This window comes from Rhinoraja longicauda, chromosome 26, assembly GCF_053455715.1.
Source record: "Rhinoraja longicauda isolate Sanriku21f chromosome 26, sRhiLon1.1, whole genome shotgun sequence".
NCBI classification, from domain to species: domain Eukaryota; kingdom Metazoa; phylum Chordata; class Chondrichthyes; order Rajiformes; family Arhynchobatidae; genus Rhinoraja; species Rhinoraja longicauda.
In genome coordinates, this window is record NC_135978.1 from 24,505,712 (window position 1) to 24,523,414 (window position 17,703).

At 43.8% G+C, this 17,703-nt stretch overlaps 1 protein-coding gene across 1 annotated transcript in view; it reads right to left on the reverse strand.

The window, feature by feature from the left end:
* The window catches only part of gdpd1 (glycerophosphodiester phosphodiesterase domain containing 1), a 41,890-nt gene that overhangs the window by 20,751 nt on the left and 3,436 nt on the right, over positions 1-17,703 (reverse strand). Inside the window, exon 2 of the mRNA XM_078422388.1 lies at positions 4,258-4,300. Within this exon, the coding sequence (XP_078278514.1) occupies positions 4,258-4,300 (43 nt within the window). The remainder of the gene's footprint in view (positions 1-4,257; positions 4,301-17,703) is intronic.

The following is a 17,703-nucleotide window of genomic DNA, read 5'->3' on the forward strand; positions in this document are numbered from 1 at the left end:
TCCACTTCCTACACATTGGGGGCAATTTCCAGAGGCCAGTTAACCTACTAGCCTGCAGGTCTTTGGTATGTGGGAGGACAACGGAGCACCTGGAGGAGACCCACGTATTCACAGGGAGAATGTGTAAACTCCACACAGACAGTACCAGAGACCAGGATCGAACCCAGACCTCCAGTGCTGTGAGGCAGTAGCTCTACCAATTGCAGTACTATGCGGCCTGGGACTTCACAATAATCAAATAGCTGATTATCAGAGTTTCACTGCACTTAAAGAATTGGAAGTACTTCAAAACAATGAGTGTAGGCAAAATATATACAATTTAAGTTCTTTCTAATAAATTTTGAATTTTAGTAAACTTAAATTTGGTGGGTTTCTTTAAAAAAAATATTGCTTTACAAATTCAATAAGTAAGTGAATAAGCAAATTATTTTTTCAAGTTAAGGCTGTGCAAGAAAAAGAAGCCTAGGATCTCAGCCACACAAAGGATTCACCTTTGGGTTTAAAGGTTTTATTATTTGGCAGGTGAAAGGATGAGTGAAGCGACTACAGATCTCCAAGTTTGTTCGAGGGGGCCCAGTTATGAAGCCGAGGTCAGAGATCACATGCGGACAATCTGCTTGACTCATTATGTTGGCTTGTGATACTGCGTGTGAACAACACTTCTAGTTTTCATCTGTGGTTCCCTCAGGGGCTGATGAAATAGGGAAGCAGGAATTTGTATAGGGCCACAACTCACGAAGGGGGGGGGGCCAGGAACGAGAGTCTGACAAAGGCTTTTTCCATAAACATAAGTTGACAAAATTATTTAACACATATATATTAGATGTCTATTCTATTTCATAGTATAAAGTACACGGAATGTCATAGATATGTAAAGCACAAGGCGATGACTTCTGCTAAACTTCTTGATAATAAAACCAGATTGACTTCAGATGTAGTGCCAAAGATTCTGGAGATGTTTTAGCTAAGACATCAAGTGCTTGCAAAGGATATCAACCAAGATGGCACCAAGGATGAAGAATGTCTTTCACTTGTAAGGTTTGGATATTTTGACTGATAAACACCAAAATAATATTGAGGGGCTGTCTGGAGAACGTCCTTTCTTCCCTCAATGGTAAGTGTCTATTTCAGCAATAAATATCAACCAGGCAAAATTTACATTCTCATTAATTTTACACTGACGACTGGGTTATCGTATCTGTTTGTAGCTGTATACGATTTGTGGAATGATCAGTGATGTGGTAGAGCAAAGGAAATTTTAATATGTCAATGTACGCATGCATCAACAATTTAAATGTTGTTGCTATCTATATAATATATATATATATTTATAAAATATATATCTTTAGACTGAAGTGTTTTAGTAACATAGAATACAAAATTTCCCCACTTGGATGTAAAAACAGAGCAAACACCTACTTCAAGCCAAAAGGAACTTAATGACAGAAAGTGCAGGAAATACCCAGAGTACTAAAAAGACACAAAGCGCTGGAGTAACTCGGCAGGTCAGGCGGCATCTCTGGAGAACATGGGTAGGCAACGTTTTGTGTTGGGACACTTCTTCAGACCCATCCTACCCTGAACCTCACCTATCCATATTCTCCAGATAGTGCCTGACCTGCTGAGTTCCTCCAGCATTTTATGGGGGTAAACCAGCATCTGCAGTTCCTTGTGTCTACTCAGAGTCTGAAGTCTGAAGGGCCCTAACACGAAACGACATCGGTCAATTCCCTCCACTGATGCAGTCTGACCCACTGAGTTCTTCCAGCACTTTGTGTTTCGCTGAAGATTCCAGCGTCTGCAGTTTCTTGTGTATTTACTTCCAGTACTTTTTGTTTTTATTTCAAATTTTCATCTTCTACTGTTTTTGACTATTTAAAAAGAAACATCTGCCCAATGTGGCAAAACAAACTGGGGCTGCTCTCCCTCTAACAGTAAAATTTAAGAGTTGGGTTGGAGAGAGGAGGTGACAGGTGATAATTATCGTCTGTTGAAAATTACGAAGGATACTGACAATAAAAAAAACATGGTTAGCACAGTGGCGCATTTGGCACAGCCACTTCCTCACAGTGCCAGAACCTGGGTTCAATCCTGACCTGTGCTGTCCATGTGCACGTTTTCTCAGTGATTAGGTGGGTTTACTCCAGGTGCGCCAGTCTCCTCCCCCCCCCCTCCACATTCCAAAGACATGTGGATTGGTAGATTAATTGCTCGCTTAAACTGCCCCTTGTGTGTAGATGAATGGTAGAATCTGGGGGAAATTGATGACAAAGTGAAGAGAAAAAAAAATGGATTAGATTAATATTGGTTTGGTTTAAATGGGTGGTTGATGTTAAGCATTTATTTGATGGGCCGAAAGGCCCCCTTCTCTCTCCATATCTCTCTCTCTAAGTTACAAGTGCCATGGGACTAGTAATGAGAGGACATGGATTCGAGAGGATTAATAAAAGAAAGCATCAGAACTCTCGCAATCCAGTCAATCTAAATCTGATACCAAACAATCAAACCCCAGGGGTAGGAGGGATGCAGAGCTAAGGACAATTTGAGCTTCATTCAGTACACCTGAAGCCAGGATGTTCTCATACTCCAATTGCACTTACTTTCATAATTTATGTTTCACTTTAAAGATTAGAATCATGGCGTTTTGTGAGGTTGCTATTCAGATGCAAAGTCCCTTGGCTAACATTTCTACTGCTCCACCTTGAATAACAAGGGAAATCAGGGGTGCCGCATGTTAACTCCTTCACTCCTGGGTGCTGACTTGAAGGGCTTTACTACTTACTCTTGCCTCCCATATGGAAAGGGCAGAGGGTACAATGGAGAATTTGGGAGGCGGGTTTGGTTTAATCAAGAGTAGATATAGATCACACAAGTGGCACAGTGCTTGGGGTTGGCAATCAGTATTAAAAATAATAATTTTAAATATGAAAATATTGGATAAGTAAAGAGGAAAAGATTTTAGAAATACACAAAAAGGAGTGCAGGTAGTTCTAAGAAACGTCGTATTGTAGAAAAGTGTTTTGGAGGGTATTATGCTTGTCAATTTTACCTAGCCATGGAGAACATCACTTTTTTTTTGCATGATATTCAACTTGCTGTTACATGTCCACTCATTCAACTCGCCTACATCTCTTTGCAGCCTTGCCTATTTTGCCTGGATTTGTATCATCAACAAAACTGAATATAGTCCAGTGTTGTCCCCTGTAATTTGTGTATTACTTGCTTACTTTTAGATCCTGTTGTCTATCAATTTCTTGTTCTTATGAGGCTTCTTTACTCACGAAAGAATATTAGATTTTAAATTATCTGTTGCTTGCAGTACAATTTAATAATTCTATGTTGTCAAAAAACTGCAGTAACACACTTAGAAGAGTGATCATAAAACAATTAGAATTTTATGTTGGGTTTGAAAGTGATTTAGTTGAATCATAAACAAGGATCTCCAATCTGAACTAAGCAAGCAGCTGTGGAGTGCACATTGGACAAGATAGTTAAGGAAACTAGATGAATGGCTATTTTAGGAGATTACCACTGACAAGTACCTTTAGTTGCTCAAAAAACTAAAAAGGTCCACAAGAAAACGATGGCTTTAATGTAGTTTAAAAAAAAAATGGAATCCATAAGTTCATAGGAGCAGAATTAGACAATTTGGCCCATTGAGTCTACTCTGCCATTCAATCATGGCTAATCTATCTTTCCCCCTCAACCCCATTCACCTGCCTTCTGAGCATCGGGACTGGATTTTCAAATTTAGGAAAATATAACCAAGAAATTTTCAGATAACAGCAAATTGAAGTAAACCAGCAAAATACATCAGAATGTATCTCAGGTTTTTAGGGGACCTTGTGGAATATGTTCAATTGATGGATTACGTCAAACCACATCTGCTCTATGCACATGCTCAATGTTCTCATGAACCCTTCTCCATGATATAATCACCATGACTACCCTGCCCTTCTCCTCACTTGATTGTTCCAAGTGTCCAGTAATGGGGATCGGAGAGCAAAGAGAAAGAAAGCACAACTAAAGGATTCCTGATCTCAAATTAAAGGAAAAAGATGTGAAACTAGATCAGAAGCATCACGGTACAAAATTCAGGCGTTAAGACGGACAATGTCGATTGCACACTGGCTCGGGTTGAATACATTTCCCTGCGTCTCACACAGGGTCAAACCTGTGGCTCAAATCACTTCAGGGTCCTGTTACACATTGTATTCAAAGAATTGAAAGGCTGCTGTGGAGCCTGGCTTTACTTACTGTCTGAAGGCTGCCATTGTATTTTCCAGGTTCTCTCCCGCACCTGTTATGAGGAAGAACAGACACTCTCAATGTTTCAGGCCAGAATTATTTTTCACTTGCATTAGTCTTGAGTGCGATATTATCCAGAGATACCCATCACACCCCGACTAGTGTATGGCAATGATTTGCCAAGAGAACATTCAAAAAATTTCACTGCATCTCGGTACAAATGACAACAATAATAAATCAAGCCAATTTTTATATATATACTTGAATAAAGCTGCCCCTCATTCTTCTAAACTGCAAGGAATACAGATTGACGACACAAATCATGATACCCACTGCTCCTCCACCAGCGAACTGTTCCAGTGACCCAGAATATTTGTTTCAGTTTGCTTATGGCCTGCTCCATCACACTATGTGGTAGGTACCAAGCTTTCAGTGCATGCATGCTGTCTACGGGGGCTTGGGCTCTTCACTGGACTCTTATGTTGTCACATCGTCTCCTGTCACCCAAAAGCCCCTCAATGGTTTGCCATGGAAGCTCAGCTACTATTGGCACAATGGACTGCCGCCCAATGGGGGCAGCTCTCTGCTGCCATCTTATTGGGCATTGACCACTCTACTAACAGTTGGAATGCAGCCTGTGCTACTCTGGTCCATTGTCAAGCCTGCAAACCAATTGCAGGCATCTGGTTAAAGTGGCCAAAGTGTAATTGGATCTCTGGGGATAGAGAGTGCCATCCTATACCTAGACAATGTTCCGATACCTAGAGTGGCAACGGCTGGTTGTTGTAAGCACCCCTAGATACAATCAGAAAAGAGCCTTATGTAAAGCATCCCAGTCACAGCCAATAAAGGCCCTGTTCTCAGCAAATGGGTCCTCATGGAGTAGCAGGTGTGGCTCCTTTAATGCTCACTCATTCCAGAAGAGCAAGCCAGCAGATACCTCTTGCCCCTTCTCCAGGTTCACATGGCACCCGTGGACGTTTAGACAAACCAAGAGTCAAGAGTCAAAAGTGTTTTATTGTCCAAAGGTCCGGGCTTGTGATTGGCAATCGTTGGCCAGGCTGTGGAGCTGGCATTCCGTAGTACACCACCCCGTTCCGTACCCCCTCAAACCTCCACCAGGTCCACTGGGTACCTAGGTTTTACTGGGTTGCAGTGTATTAGGAGAGTGGTGCAGCTGGTAGAGCTGCTGCCTCACAGTGCCAGCATCTAAGATTTGATCCTGATCTCTGGTGCCAATTGTGGTGAGTCTGCACATTCTTTCTGGAGGGGGTCCCTCACGGGCCCTCTGATTAAGTCCCACATCCCAAAGATATTCAGGTAGGTTGACTAATTATCCACTGTAATTGTCCCGAGGGTATGAGTGAGAGGTAGTGTCTGGAGGGGGGGGGGGGGGGGGAGGGGAGTTAATGAGAATGGGATCGCTGCGAATGGGATTGTGCACAAGCCGGCACAGACTCGATGAGACAAATGGTCTCCTTCTACATCATACAGAAATGTGGAAAGTCACCATGCTCTCAAGTGCGAGAGCGGGTTTTTGCAGAAGAGATAGCAAATCATCAGCCAAACTGCTGGCTGTCAACTGCAGCAGAAGGCACTGAACATCTGCAGAGTTCCAGCAACAGCTGGCAGGCAGAAAGCACCAGCTGCAGCGAGCAATGACGATTCTCTGAAGGGAGGAAGTGGGTGGGTCTGTCCTCCGAATTAACCTGCATCCAGCCATAGCCGGCGCTGTGATCTCAGAATTAGCAGCACTTTGTGTAGCTGTACGGAAATATCCAGCTGGCTTTCTCCCTCACCCATTGAGACGCCCATGCCACAGCCCTGGGATATCCTCTGATGCCGATCCTACAATCACTAGCCAATGCCGTATAGTTTGGCCTGCCCCCTGATAGACTCTCCCCCTCAATCCCTCTGGTCCACTCCATCTGCCCTTTTTTTGTCGCACCTGACCATCAAGGCTAAGCAGGTGAGGAAAGAGCTGAGCAGACTCTGCCCAGGCAAAGCCATGGGTCCCAATGGTGTCAGCCCGAGGGTACTCAAGGTGTGTACTAGCCAGTTGTGCGGAGTACTCCAGCATACCTTCAACATGAGCCTGGAGAGGGTTCCTGTGATGTGGACGACATCCTGCCTGGTTCCTGTACCAAAGAGGATGCGTCCCAGCTCCTTGAATGACCACAGACCGGTGCCGCTGACCTTACACATCATGAACTCACCTGCGACCCTGGTTAAACCATACCTGGACCCCCTGCAGTTTGCTTACCAAACAAAGGTGGGGGTGGAGGACGCCATCATTCACCTGCTCCATCATTCGTATGCTCACCTGGATAAGCTGGTAAGCACGGAGAGTCATGTTTTTTGACTTCTACAGTGCTTTTAACATCATCCCCCCCCCCCCCCCCCCCACCACCTTTCTGTCCTAGGTGTCCTCCATTGTCAGAGTGAGGCTAAACACAAATTGGAGGAACAGCATCTCATATTCTGCTTGGGCAGCTTACAGCCCAGTGGTATGAATATTGATTTCTCTCACTTCAGGTAGCCCCGACATTCCCTCTCTCTCTCTATCCCTCCGCCACACAAGTCGCATTAGCTTCTCGTTTTCACCCTACAGCAGCTAACAATGGCCTGTTTCCTTTATCATTGTTACTTTTTTGCATATCTTTTATTCATTGTCCTTTATCTCTCCACATCATCTATATCTCGTTTCCTTTACCCCTAACAAGTCTGAAGTAAGGTCTCGACCCAACACGTCACCCATTCCGGTTCTGGTTGATTACTGTGCAAACACCTCAAAAGTGGTTATCTCGCACAGGTCGGAGTGAGTAGAGTAGTGATTAAATTTTGAAGGGCCTGTTTTACCAAGTTGAGGAGATCTAATTGCTCAATCCCCTTTTTAAATGACATAACATCGGGAACAGCACGTGTGTTGGGTGGTAACATATTCCATTCCCTTATCGTCCTTGGGTAAAGGGAATATTGGTAGCAAAGTTTATTAAAATTTAGCAAGTTGATGATGTAGGGACCAGTATTTTGTCTTGTTTCATGGCAGTTGGTGCTCTGGGATGACGGAAGATTTGATGGCGTGATTTTGTGAATCTCCTTGTAAATTGCAATAAGTCTTAACCTGATTCTGCGGAGCTCTAGCGTATCCCATCCTTCTCTCCAGAGATGTTGCCTGTCCCGCTGAGTTACTCCAGCTTTTTGTGTCTATCTTCGTTTAAACCAGCATCTGCAGTTCCTTCCTACACATGTTCTAAGGAGCTACTCAGAACTAAGAAGGATCAGGAATTTCACAACGGCAATATTTTCCAGCAAGTTCACACCCTTTTGACAAAGAAACCGACAGATAAAAGTGAAAGAAAAAATCAGCTGTTGCCAAGGACATGATTTGCACAGGTTTCCACGGGTATTTGCTTTCTTCCTGCCCCACCCTCCATATTCTTGTTTTCCCCAGTCAGTTTCAATCGACTCACAGAATTGCCCTTGGCAGCCATAGTTACTACCTCTCTAAGCACAAAGAACGGCTCAAAGTTTAACCCAATAAATGAAAGAACTTAGCCAGCAAAACATATCTTTCAAACTACACATTGGCCAGGTAATAAAGGAGATCAAGATCCAATGGAAACACATAAAACTGTAGATGTTGGAATCATGAACAAAACACAAAGTGCTGGAGGATCTCGCAAGTCAGGCAGCATCTGTGGAAGAAGAGGACAGACTACATATTGGGTTGGGACCCTTCTTCAGACTAACAGCAGTAGGGGGGGATTGGAAAAGAGAGGTGGGGCAGTACAAAGCGTTAGGTGGATGTAGGCGAAAAGGGGGGAGGGGGGATTGATTGTCACTTGATCCACCGACCTGCCAAACGCTAGAGATGGAAAGGAGACAAGGAGTGTTATATGAGGAGAAAAGGAGTGAAATGTATATCCGGAGAGAAGGATACAGGAGGAAGCGGAGGAGAAAGGGGATGAGAAAGGGAAGTAAAAAGGGAAATAGATTCCAGTCATCTTTTCCCAACAAGCGATGATGAACTGCAGATCTGAGAAAGCTACTTCCTTCTTCTGGTGCCCGCGCTGCCTGCACCTCCCGCTGGACATTTGGCATCAGTAACCCTCACCACCATAAATAACCTTGATTCAACATTCTCATCATTGACAGAAACCAGTAATGGGAGTTTAAGATTTAGAGATACCGTGTAGAAAAAGACCCTTCGGTCCATACTGACCATTGATCACCTGTTCATACTAGTTCTATGTTATCCCACTTTCTCATCCACTCCATAAACACCAAGGACGATTTTAGGGACCACTTAACCTACAAACTTCTGTGGCTTTGGTATGTGGAAAGAAACCAGAGCACCTGGAGGAAACCCACGCGGTCACAGAGAGAACATGCAAACTCCACACAGACAGCACCCAAGGTCTGGATCAAACCTGGGTCTCTGCTCCACCAGCTGCCCCACTGTATTGCTCTTCTCTCAATTTCCCTGTTCACTGCCGTCAGACATGACGCGGTGGAGGTATTCTTCAGAACTAATGGGAATCCTTTCAACTTGATCACACTCATAGAACAGTATTGCACAGAAACAGGCCCTTCAACTCACAGATGGGGCAGTGCTGAGGGAGTGCCATGCGGTATGGGTGACAAAGGTGCACAGCACTGTGGGATCTGTGGCTGCTGCATTTCCCATGTCACAATATGACGAGTCCTCAAAATTGCATGTGATTGTTGTGAGTTTACCGAGGTCTTTGCAGGATTATCTCCCACAGGGTGGTGGATACCTGGAGTTCACTGATGGAGGGAGATACAATAGTGGGATTTAAGAGGCTTTAAGATGGGTAGATGGATATGCAGGGAATGGAGGGATATGGATCATGTGCAGGCAGCAGAGATAAGTTTTACTTGGTATCATGTTCACCACAGACATTGTGGACCGAAAGGCCTGTTCCTGTGTTGTACTGATCTGTGCTCTATGCGTGGGTTGGTAGCCCCTTGTGTGCTGGCGAGTTGTGGTTTCTGGGCGGGGGGGGGGGTATTGATACAATATGGAGAGAATAAAGTTGGATTAGATTAGTGTAAACAGGTGGTTGATGGTCAGTGAGGACTTGATGAGCCAGAAGGGTCTGTTTCCATGCATTATATCTGTCTTTCAAAGAACTTTACAATCAGACTGGAGTAACTCAGCAAGTGACTGCAGCATTTAGTGTCTATCTTTGGTTTAAATCAGCATCTGCAGTTCCTTTTTATTACAACCTCACAATCATACCTCAGTGGATGCAGAAGAGGGAATTTCAACAAAGTATATTTTCGGTTTTAATATCACAATGCTCGATTTAAAATGCTGAACACTTTAACTTCTGCAGCTTTCCCACGAGACTCCTTCTGACCATACTGCTGTTTCAAGATGATGGGAATGACTACATGGTAGACCCACAGCAGCTGACTGATTGGTTTTCTTGTGATCAGAAGCCGCAGTCACGACGATTTCTGGTCACTGAGTTAGATATAGCTCTTAGGGCTAATGGAATTTGGGGAGAAAGCAGGAACGGGGTACTGATTTTGGATGATCAGCCATGATCATATTGAATGGCAGTGCTGGCTCAAAGGGCCGAATGGCCTACTCTTGCACCTATTTTCTATGCTTCTATGAACCTACACTGTTACTGCTTCAGGGTCATTGAAAATAGACCCGAGGAACAAGTGGACCATGGGAGGGAGTAAAGAGCAGCCGGGGTTTCTAGCACGCATCCTTATAGCAATGAAATAAGATGGAAAGCGCAGGCTGCCTGACATCTAAAAAATACTGGGACGTGAAGAGCTTAACTGAAGCTGCGTTCCACCAACTGGGGCAGCACAGTGGCACAGCTGCTGCCTCACAGCGCCAGAGACCCGGGTTTGATCCTGACCATCGGTGCTGCCTGTATGGAGTATGCACATTTGCCTTGTGACCACGTGGTGGTGATTTACTCATTCCTCCAGATCTGTCAACTTTAACAAGCCCTTGTCAAGAATGTGATTTCTTGCTCCAGCTTGCCACTGAATGTTTATGAATTTGATGTGTTCTTGCATGTGGTGCACAGGCAAGTGAAAATTGAGAAGAAAAGTTGAAAGTGAAAACTACTACAAAAGCATATTAACTTTCAAATGCTTAATAGAAACATAGAAAATAGGTGCAGGAGGAGGCCATTTGGCCCTTCGAGCCAGCACTGCCATTCATTGTGATCATGGCTGATCGTCCACAATCAATAACCCGTGCCTGCCTTCTCCCCATATCCCTTGGTTCCACTAGCCCCTAGAGCTCTATCTAACTCTCTTAAATCCATCCAGTGATTTGGCTTCCACTGCCCTCTGTGGCAGAGAATTCCACAAATTCACAACTCTCTGGGTGAAAACGTTTCTTCTAATCTACCCTGTTTTCAATTACTTTCAAAGTCCCAACCTAAAATCCTTGGACAACCCCCCTCTCACGCACTTTGAACTTCTTCACAGCCAGAACCATTTCCCCAAATTCTTCCTTTCAAGTCGTAACACTTAGCTGTTACTCTCTGCCTTCATATTACACCACTCACTTGGGACCCCACTAGAACCAAGTCAAGGGAGTGCTTAATTGTCTATGTCCTGACACAACAAGAACAATGAAATTCTTGCTTACAACACCATAACAAGCCTGTAAACACAATACACACAAATATGATAAACACAAATTCAATAAATTAATAACCACAATACTAGTGCAAAAAAAACCTCTGAGGTCCTTAGTACAACCAAAGACAGACCATAATTCATCGTTGATGTTAGTGTTGTGTAGTGTACAAGAGTCTGATAGTTGTTGGGAGGAAGCTATTCTTGAAACTGGTGATCATGGTTTTCAGACTCCTCTACCTTCTTCCCGATTGTAAGAGTGAAATAAGAGTGTGGCTGTGGAGTGGGTCTTTGATGACGCTGGCTGTCTCTTTGAGGCAGCGTCTCATATAGATCAGCCCTTCTAAATCTCTTAGCTTCCATGTTTAAAATTCATCCTTGTGTCTTAACTTTTAGCCCCTCCAACAAATCCTTTTTTTTCCAATAAAAGATTCGGACTCTTATAAATCAAAATGGAACATTCTGTGTTAAATGCGCTGAATAGATTTTTTTGTGGAAACCCCCTCCCCCAAGGATGCTGTTCTCAGACCACATTCTGATGTTGTCAGCTTCTCACAGACATGATGCTGTGGTTGACCTTGAACTGTTGACCAAATTCATGACTGGCATCTGCAATCACAGCTATCTGAGTCATAGCCCATCCCTATCACAGTGAATGACTCATCAAATAGCATGGGCTGATAAGAGAGCAGTGGGGTGGTGCAATCACCTGAGTTTGCTTTAAATTAAGTTATTTTAGAGTTTGGGTTACGTTCTGATTATCATCTTTCAAAGTTCTGAATTTGTACCGATGGATTGGTCGGCGACAGCACTATTTCAGGAGACAGCAAACAGGAAATAAACCAACTTGTTAGACTGACGTCAGTGGTAGGCAAAGTGCTGGAGCTATATTGAAGGACGTTGTCGCGTAGTCAGAGAGTCAAGGAAATAGGCCCGCCGACCAAGTTGTTTTCTGAATTAGCCCCATTTGCCTGAGCCTGGCCCATATACCTCCAAACCTTTCCAACCATGTACCTGTTGATGTTTCTTTTGCATGTCATAATTAGTACCTGCCTCAACCACTTCCTTGTTCTATGTACGTGTTTTGGAAAATATTGCTCTCGGGTCCCTTTTAAATCTTTTCCCCATCAGTTTCAACCTATGCCATCTTGTTTTAAGACTCTCTTGGCCTGGGGAAAACACTGTAGCTATTCCCCTCATGATTTTATATACCTCTATAAGGTATATAAAAAAATGTACCTTGAAAAGATTAACAGGATTGAGCAGAGCCAACATGGACTAGAAGGGAAAAAACCTGTTTGACTAATATGCTGGGGATTTTTGTTGACTACCTGGCTCAAGAATAGCTTCTTCCCAACAACAATCAGGCTCTTGCACATGGCACAACACTAGCCTCAACTGTGGGCTATGGACAATCTTTGATTGCACTAAGGACGTCAGCTTTTTTTTGCACTAGTACTGCAGTTGTTCATTTATTTTGAATTTTGTTTATTCCATAATATGGCCATTGTGTTTACAGGTCTGTTATACTGTTGTAAGTAATCATTCCATTGTTCTGTTGTTCGCACACATGGCAAATAAACTCTTGATTATTGATGCGTTTGCAAGGATAGGGGGAATGGTTTTTAGTAGGTACTTGATGAGGTCCCACACAGGAGGTTAATCAATAAACTCATGCACATGGTGGAATAGAATGAGGATTGGTTATCAGACTAGATTTAAAGACTGGGAATAAACAGATCAATTTCAGGTTGACAGGCAATGACTGCCAGAATCAGTGCTTGAGGCTCTTTTTACCACATACATCAATAAATAGGGTAAGGGGATCAGTACCATATTGCCAAGTTTGTTGACAATCTTAAACTAGAAATGGGGAGTACATGTGCTTCGAGGGGTTTGGACAAGCTGAGTGAATTGACAACATCTTAGGAAAATCTTACTGCAATTGTACAAGGCCTTGGTGAGGCTTCAACTTGATCACTCCATACAATTAAGATCTTCTTACCCAACAAAATTCACTTGCAACAGGACTGCAGTAAAAGATTAACTGGACTGCGTCCAGAAATGGCGCATTTGTTATGCGTGATTAAGTGGACTGGGCCTGAACTCTGAAGTCTAGAAGTACAAGAGATCTAATTTTTAACATAAAATTCTTAAAGGCCTTGGCAGGGGAGATGCTGTGGGATTGTCGTCAAGAACCGAAGGACCATAGGGGATAGGTAGCTTTCGTCTGAGATGAGGAGAAATCAGTAATTAATCAGACTGATTAGAGTAGGGGGGAGAAAGCAGGAAAAGAGAGGTGGGGGTGGGACCCAATGAACACTAATCCCTGGTTCTCTGGAGGACAGAATTCCAAAGATTCACAAACTCTAGGCAGGAATTGCATCTCGATCAGCCAAGAATGCCTTGCACCTTATGCTGACACTGCTGTTGTGTCCCAAACTCACCAACAGTTTCCCCAATAAAGTCTTTCTTTGACTATTAATTATTTCTCTCAGATCCCTAAAGAAAAGTCTCAACCAAAAACTTTACATGTCCATTCTCTCCACTGATGTTGCTTGACCAGCTGAGTTTCTCCGGCACTTTGTGTTTTGCTCAAGATTCCAGCATCTAGTGTCTCTCAGATTTCCTCTCATTCATCTAAAGCTCCAGGAAACAGGGTGGAATAAAAACTCACTTCAGGAGGTTATCCCATCCCTACTGGAAGCCACTTTTCACTCTCTCTTAATTAGGAACAATAAAAACAAACCCAATTACAGTATCTGCTTGGTTGAATGACCAGGTGCTGACCTGACTGACATTGGATGCAAAGACTGAAGTTGAATAACCTGGCCCAGTGCCTGAGTTCACACGTGAAGAAAACCCACCAGATGCAATAGCAAATAGTGGCATTGACGGTTAGCAGCTTCCAGAAGTGAGTTGGATACAAGAAAGATCTTCGCACTGCGTAGTTAATAAAGCTTCGGAGTATTACTTGAGGGCTGGGGCAGAAATGTTTTGCTGAATTCAGCACAGGCCATCGCAGTTAAGAGAGATAAAATAACAAGTTAATCCGAGTTGATCTCATTTGATTCAGGAGGCTTTTGGGAGAAGGCCAGGAGAAGGCCATCTGCTCGCCCGTCAGACGGAAGAATAAAGTGCGGAAGAGGAGCACCACGTCGAAGAAACAACAGATGGAAGATGGACCTCTTGCTTATTTAATAGAAGGCACCAACGAGTAAGTGTCCTAGGGGAAGCTAATACAATAATGCGTCACCATAAGAATAATGATATGTACACAGGAGCTTAGTGGTGAAATAATTATCCCAGCATTCAGACATGGAACAGGCATCAGACACATGAGCAATTGCATATAGGAGCAAGAAGGACCTATGCAGTATGATGTTGAGGCAGCATTTAAGCCACTGAAATAATAACCCAGAGACCAGAGTTTAAGTCTCACCATGACAATTGTGGAATGTTAATTAATCTAGAGTTCAAAAACAAATTAATCAGTAGTAAAACCTTGGTGCAATATCCTATCTTGATGACGTGTCCTTCAGGGGAGGAAATTTATTGCCTTTACTGGGTCAGCACTGCAAGTGACTCCAGTGTCTCACCGTTCAAGGACAATTTGGGATGTTCAGTTACAATCTGGCACCCTGAATGATCAGGCCTATGTAACAGGGTCTTAACTGCCCAATGACATTGCTTAGAAAATCACTAACATGGAACAGAATAATACAGCACAAGCACAGGCCCTTCAGCCCACAATGTCCATGCTAAACTTGATGCCAAATTAGTCTAATCTCCTCTCTCCATATATTTGCTTGCCTATCTAAAGGCCTCTTAACTGCCACAATCTTATCTGCTTCCACCACACCCCTGGCAATGGATTCCAGGCACCAGCACTCTGAAAAAAAAACATACCCTGCACATTTCTTTTAAACTTTGCCCCACTCACCGTACAACTATGGCCTCGAGTCTTTGACATTTACACCCTGAGAAAAGGGTTCTGGCTGTCTCCCCTAGCTATGTCTCTCATAATTTTATATACTTCTCTCGGGTCTTCCTCAACCTCCAGGGTTTCAGAGAAAACAATCCAAGTTTGTCCAACCTCTTCTTGTAGCTAATACCCTCTTTCCAGGCAGCAACTTCAGCAAATTCTGAGCTATCCAGCAGGTAATATGTAGTGGGGTGAGAACTTGCTACATTTTATTCAGCATGGTAATACAGCATGTGTCCTCTGCCCTCAATCGAAAATTGCCACCTCATCTTCAAACAGATCAATGGTATATTTGTGATTGTTATATTTACGGTGATAAGAGGATGAAAATTAGGTTTGGCATGGAATTGCCACAGTCAAATCAGATTTACACTTGAACAGCTCCTTACTAGTCAGCCCAAACACACTTGTCAATAGAGGACACGATCAAACTATGGTGCTCGAGCCAGATTACCCTCAATATTGTGTAGAAAAGAGCTGCATATCCTGGTTTAAACCGAAGATAGACAAAAAGCTGCAGTAACTCAGAGGGTGAGGCAGCATCTCTGGAGAAAAGGAATAAGTGCCGTTTCGGGTCATGACACTTGTTCAGTCTTCAATTCTTCGTCTGTTCTTTTTCTCCAGAGATGCTGCCTGACTCGCTGAGTTACTCCAGCTTTTTGTATCTAGCCTCAATATTGTACTCTGTTCGAATGGCAAGGAAAGGAAGCAGTAAAAAGATGGAGGCAGCAGAGTAGAGCCACGAGCCAGTGTCCACACCCACGGTCCGAGTTAAAGAAAATACATCTTTATATCAGCAGAACTCAAAAGTGCTGGAGGAACTCAGGATCTATGGAGGGAACGGACAGATAAGTGATGTTTCGGGTCAGGACCTTTCTTCAGACTGATTGGCTCAGAATTAACTTAACAGCAGATTCAGAGAAATGCAGCAAACCAAATTATTAGAGAACAATTGACTCAAAATATGCCTCAAAATGGGTCGGAGGCGAGGCGGTTGGAAGAATGGTGAAACAATTTGAGCGTTCAGAGCAGATATTATTGCACTTATTCCCATTTCCACTGCCTGCCCATTATTCGGTATCATGGACCTCTGTGCAATGGCAGATTAATATAATGACTATTATTTGGATCTATTATTTGGGTAATGCATGCTGGTTGTTGGCTGTTCGCTCCAAACCTCGGCTAGAGCAGCTTTGATGTGTGGTTGGATGCAAGCCTGGGCGATGTCATATGAAGGACAGGCTATTGCCCATGTAGCACGTTCCCCTCTCCACGTTGCTGATCGATCCAAAGGGTCAGCAGAGCCGTTACAGTTTGGCACCAGCACCGTCGCAGGAGCTGCCAGAACGAGGTTGTAGACAATGACGAACTGCCTTAGGGACACCGACTCCGGATTTTTCTTGAGGGATACTCCTGGAGCCTTTTCCATGACTGGATATGGCCACAAGGCAGTGGAGGTTTTAGATCAGAGTTTTCTCTCTCCTAGATGGACTGCCTTCCCAGGCTGACGAGCCTCATCTGCCTGAGACTCGTGGGGGCGGGAGCGTCTACCTTCCCATCTATAGCACCTGCCCACTGCAGTCTTCATCCGCCTTCCCAACTGTTGTGATGCTACACTAAAGTCAGCCATCATCCTCTGCCTGTTTCACCATTGAGGTCTTGGTTGGATTGCTCTTTGTCAGGGACCTCCCCCTTGACCGTAGTGCCATGGGTGACCCTACCAGGAGCATAGCTCCAGATGGCATCGCTCTCAAGATCTCAGGACCACACCAGCTTCTCCACCATGACAAGGTGACAATCCACGGAGAAGACCTCTAGGTACACTTTAAACAATATTCTACCTCCCTAATCCCTTCAACCCATAAACTCCAAGTCTACATTAAGACTAACACTTACCCTTCTACGATAAGACAGACCCTAATCCTCTCTGACTGTTCCGAAGGTTAGGGTTGGAGCTGGGGGAAAAAAACCCTCTTCCTCTCACTGCAACTTACATTTCTGTTCCCTGTTTATCAATCTCTGCCAAGTGACACACAAAATGCTGGAAGCACTACTCCACGTCATGTAACATCAATGGGGAGAGAAATAATTCCGTTCTCCGGTTCTCATCAACATTTTGATGAGGAACTTTTGTTCTGACTGATGATGATGCCTGCCCACTAGGTGGTTCCAACAGTTTTTGCTTTTGTTTCAGATTTCCAGCATCTGCAATTAATTTTTGTGTCTGCTCAGAGAAATAGGTCATTCTGTTCACCTTGTGCAGGTCACTCATAATTTATTCCTACAGCTGGTAGGCAGGATGAAATGTGGATTATTCTAGATAAGGAAGGAAATTTGCTGCACCTTGGTTCAAAGATCCTGGTTCTTGTTTACTCAGCACTCCTCTCTGCCCCTTCCAATGCATCGTGTAATCTTGGTGAGAGTGCTTTTAACATGAGGGTTTTGCATAGGGGGGGGGGATGTGGGGGGGGGGGAGGGGGGATGGGGGGGGGGGGAGGGGGGATGGGGGGGGGGGGGGGGCTTAGACTTAAAGGTGCACTTAAGAAGCAAAATTAAGACCAGGAGCTGGGAAGTGAGAACACACTGCCATAATCCTATAACAACCCAACTAGCTCATTGTTTCTATTTGCAGGGCATGGACCAAATGGGCAAAAATCATCCAAATGTTTCAAAAAACAATCTTTCCACGTCTCTAACTGTGATGTTGTTAGACTGCTATGTAACAATGCATATTTAACAAAATGGTAATTTTAAAGTAGCAAAGAAATGCACTGATAACACAGATATAAGGAACGGCAGATGCTCTGAGAAAAGGAGTTTTCTTTTTT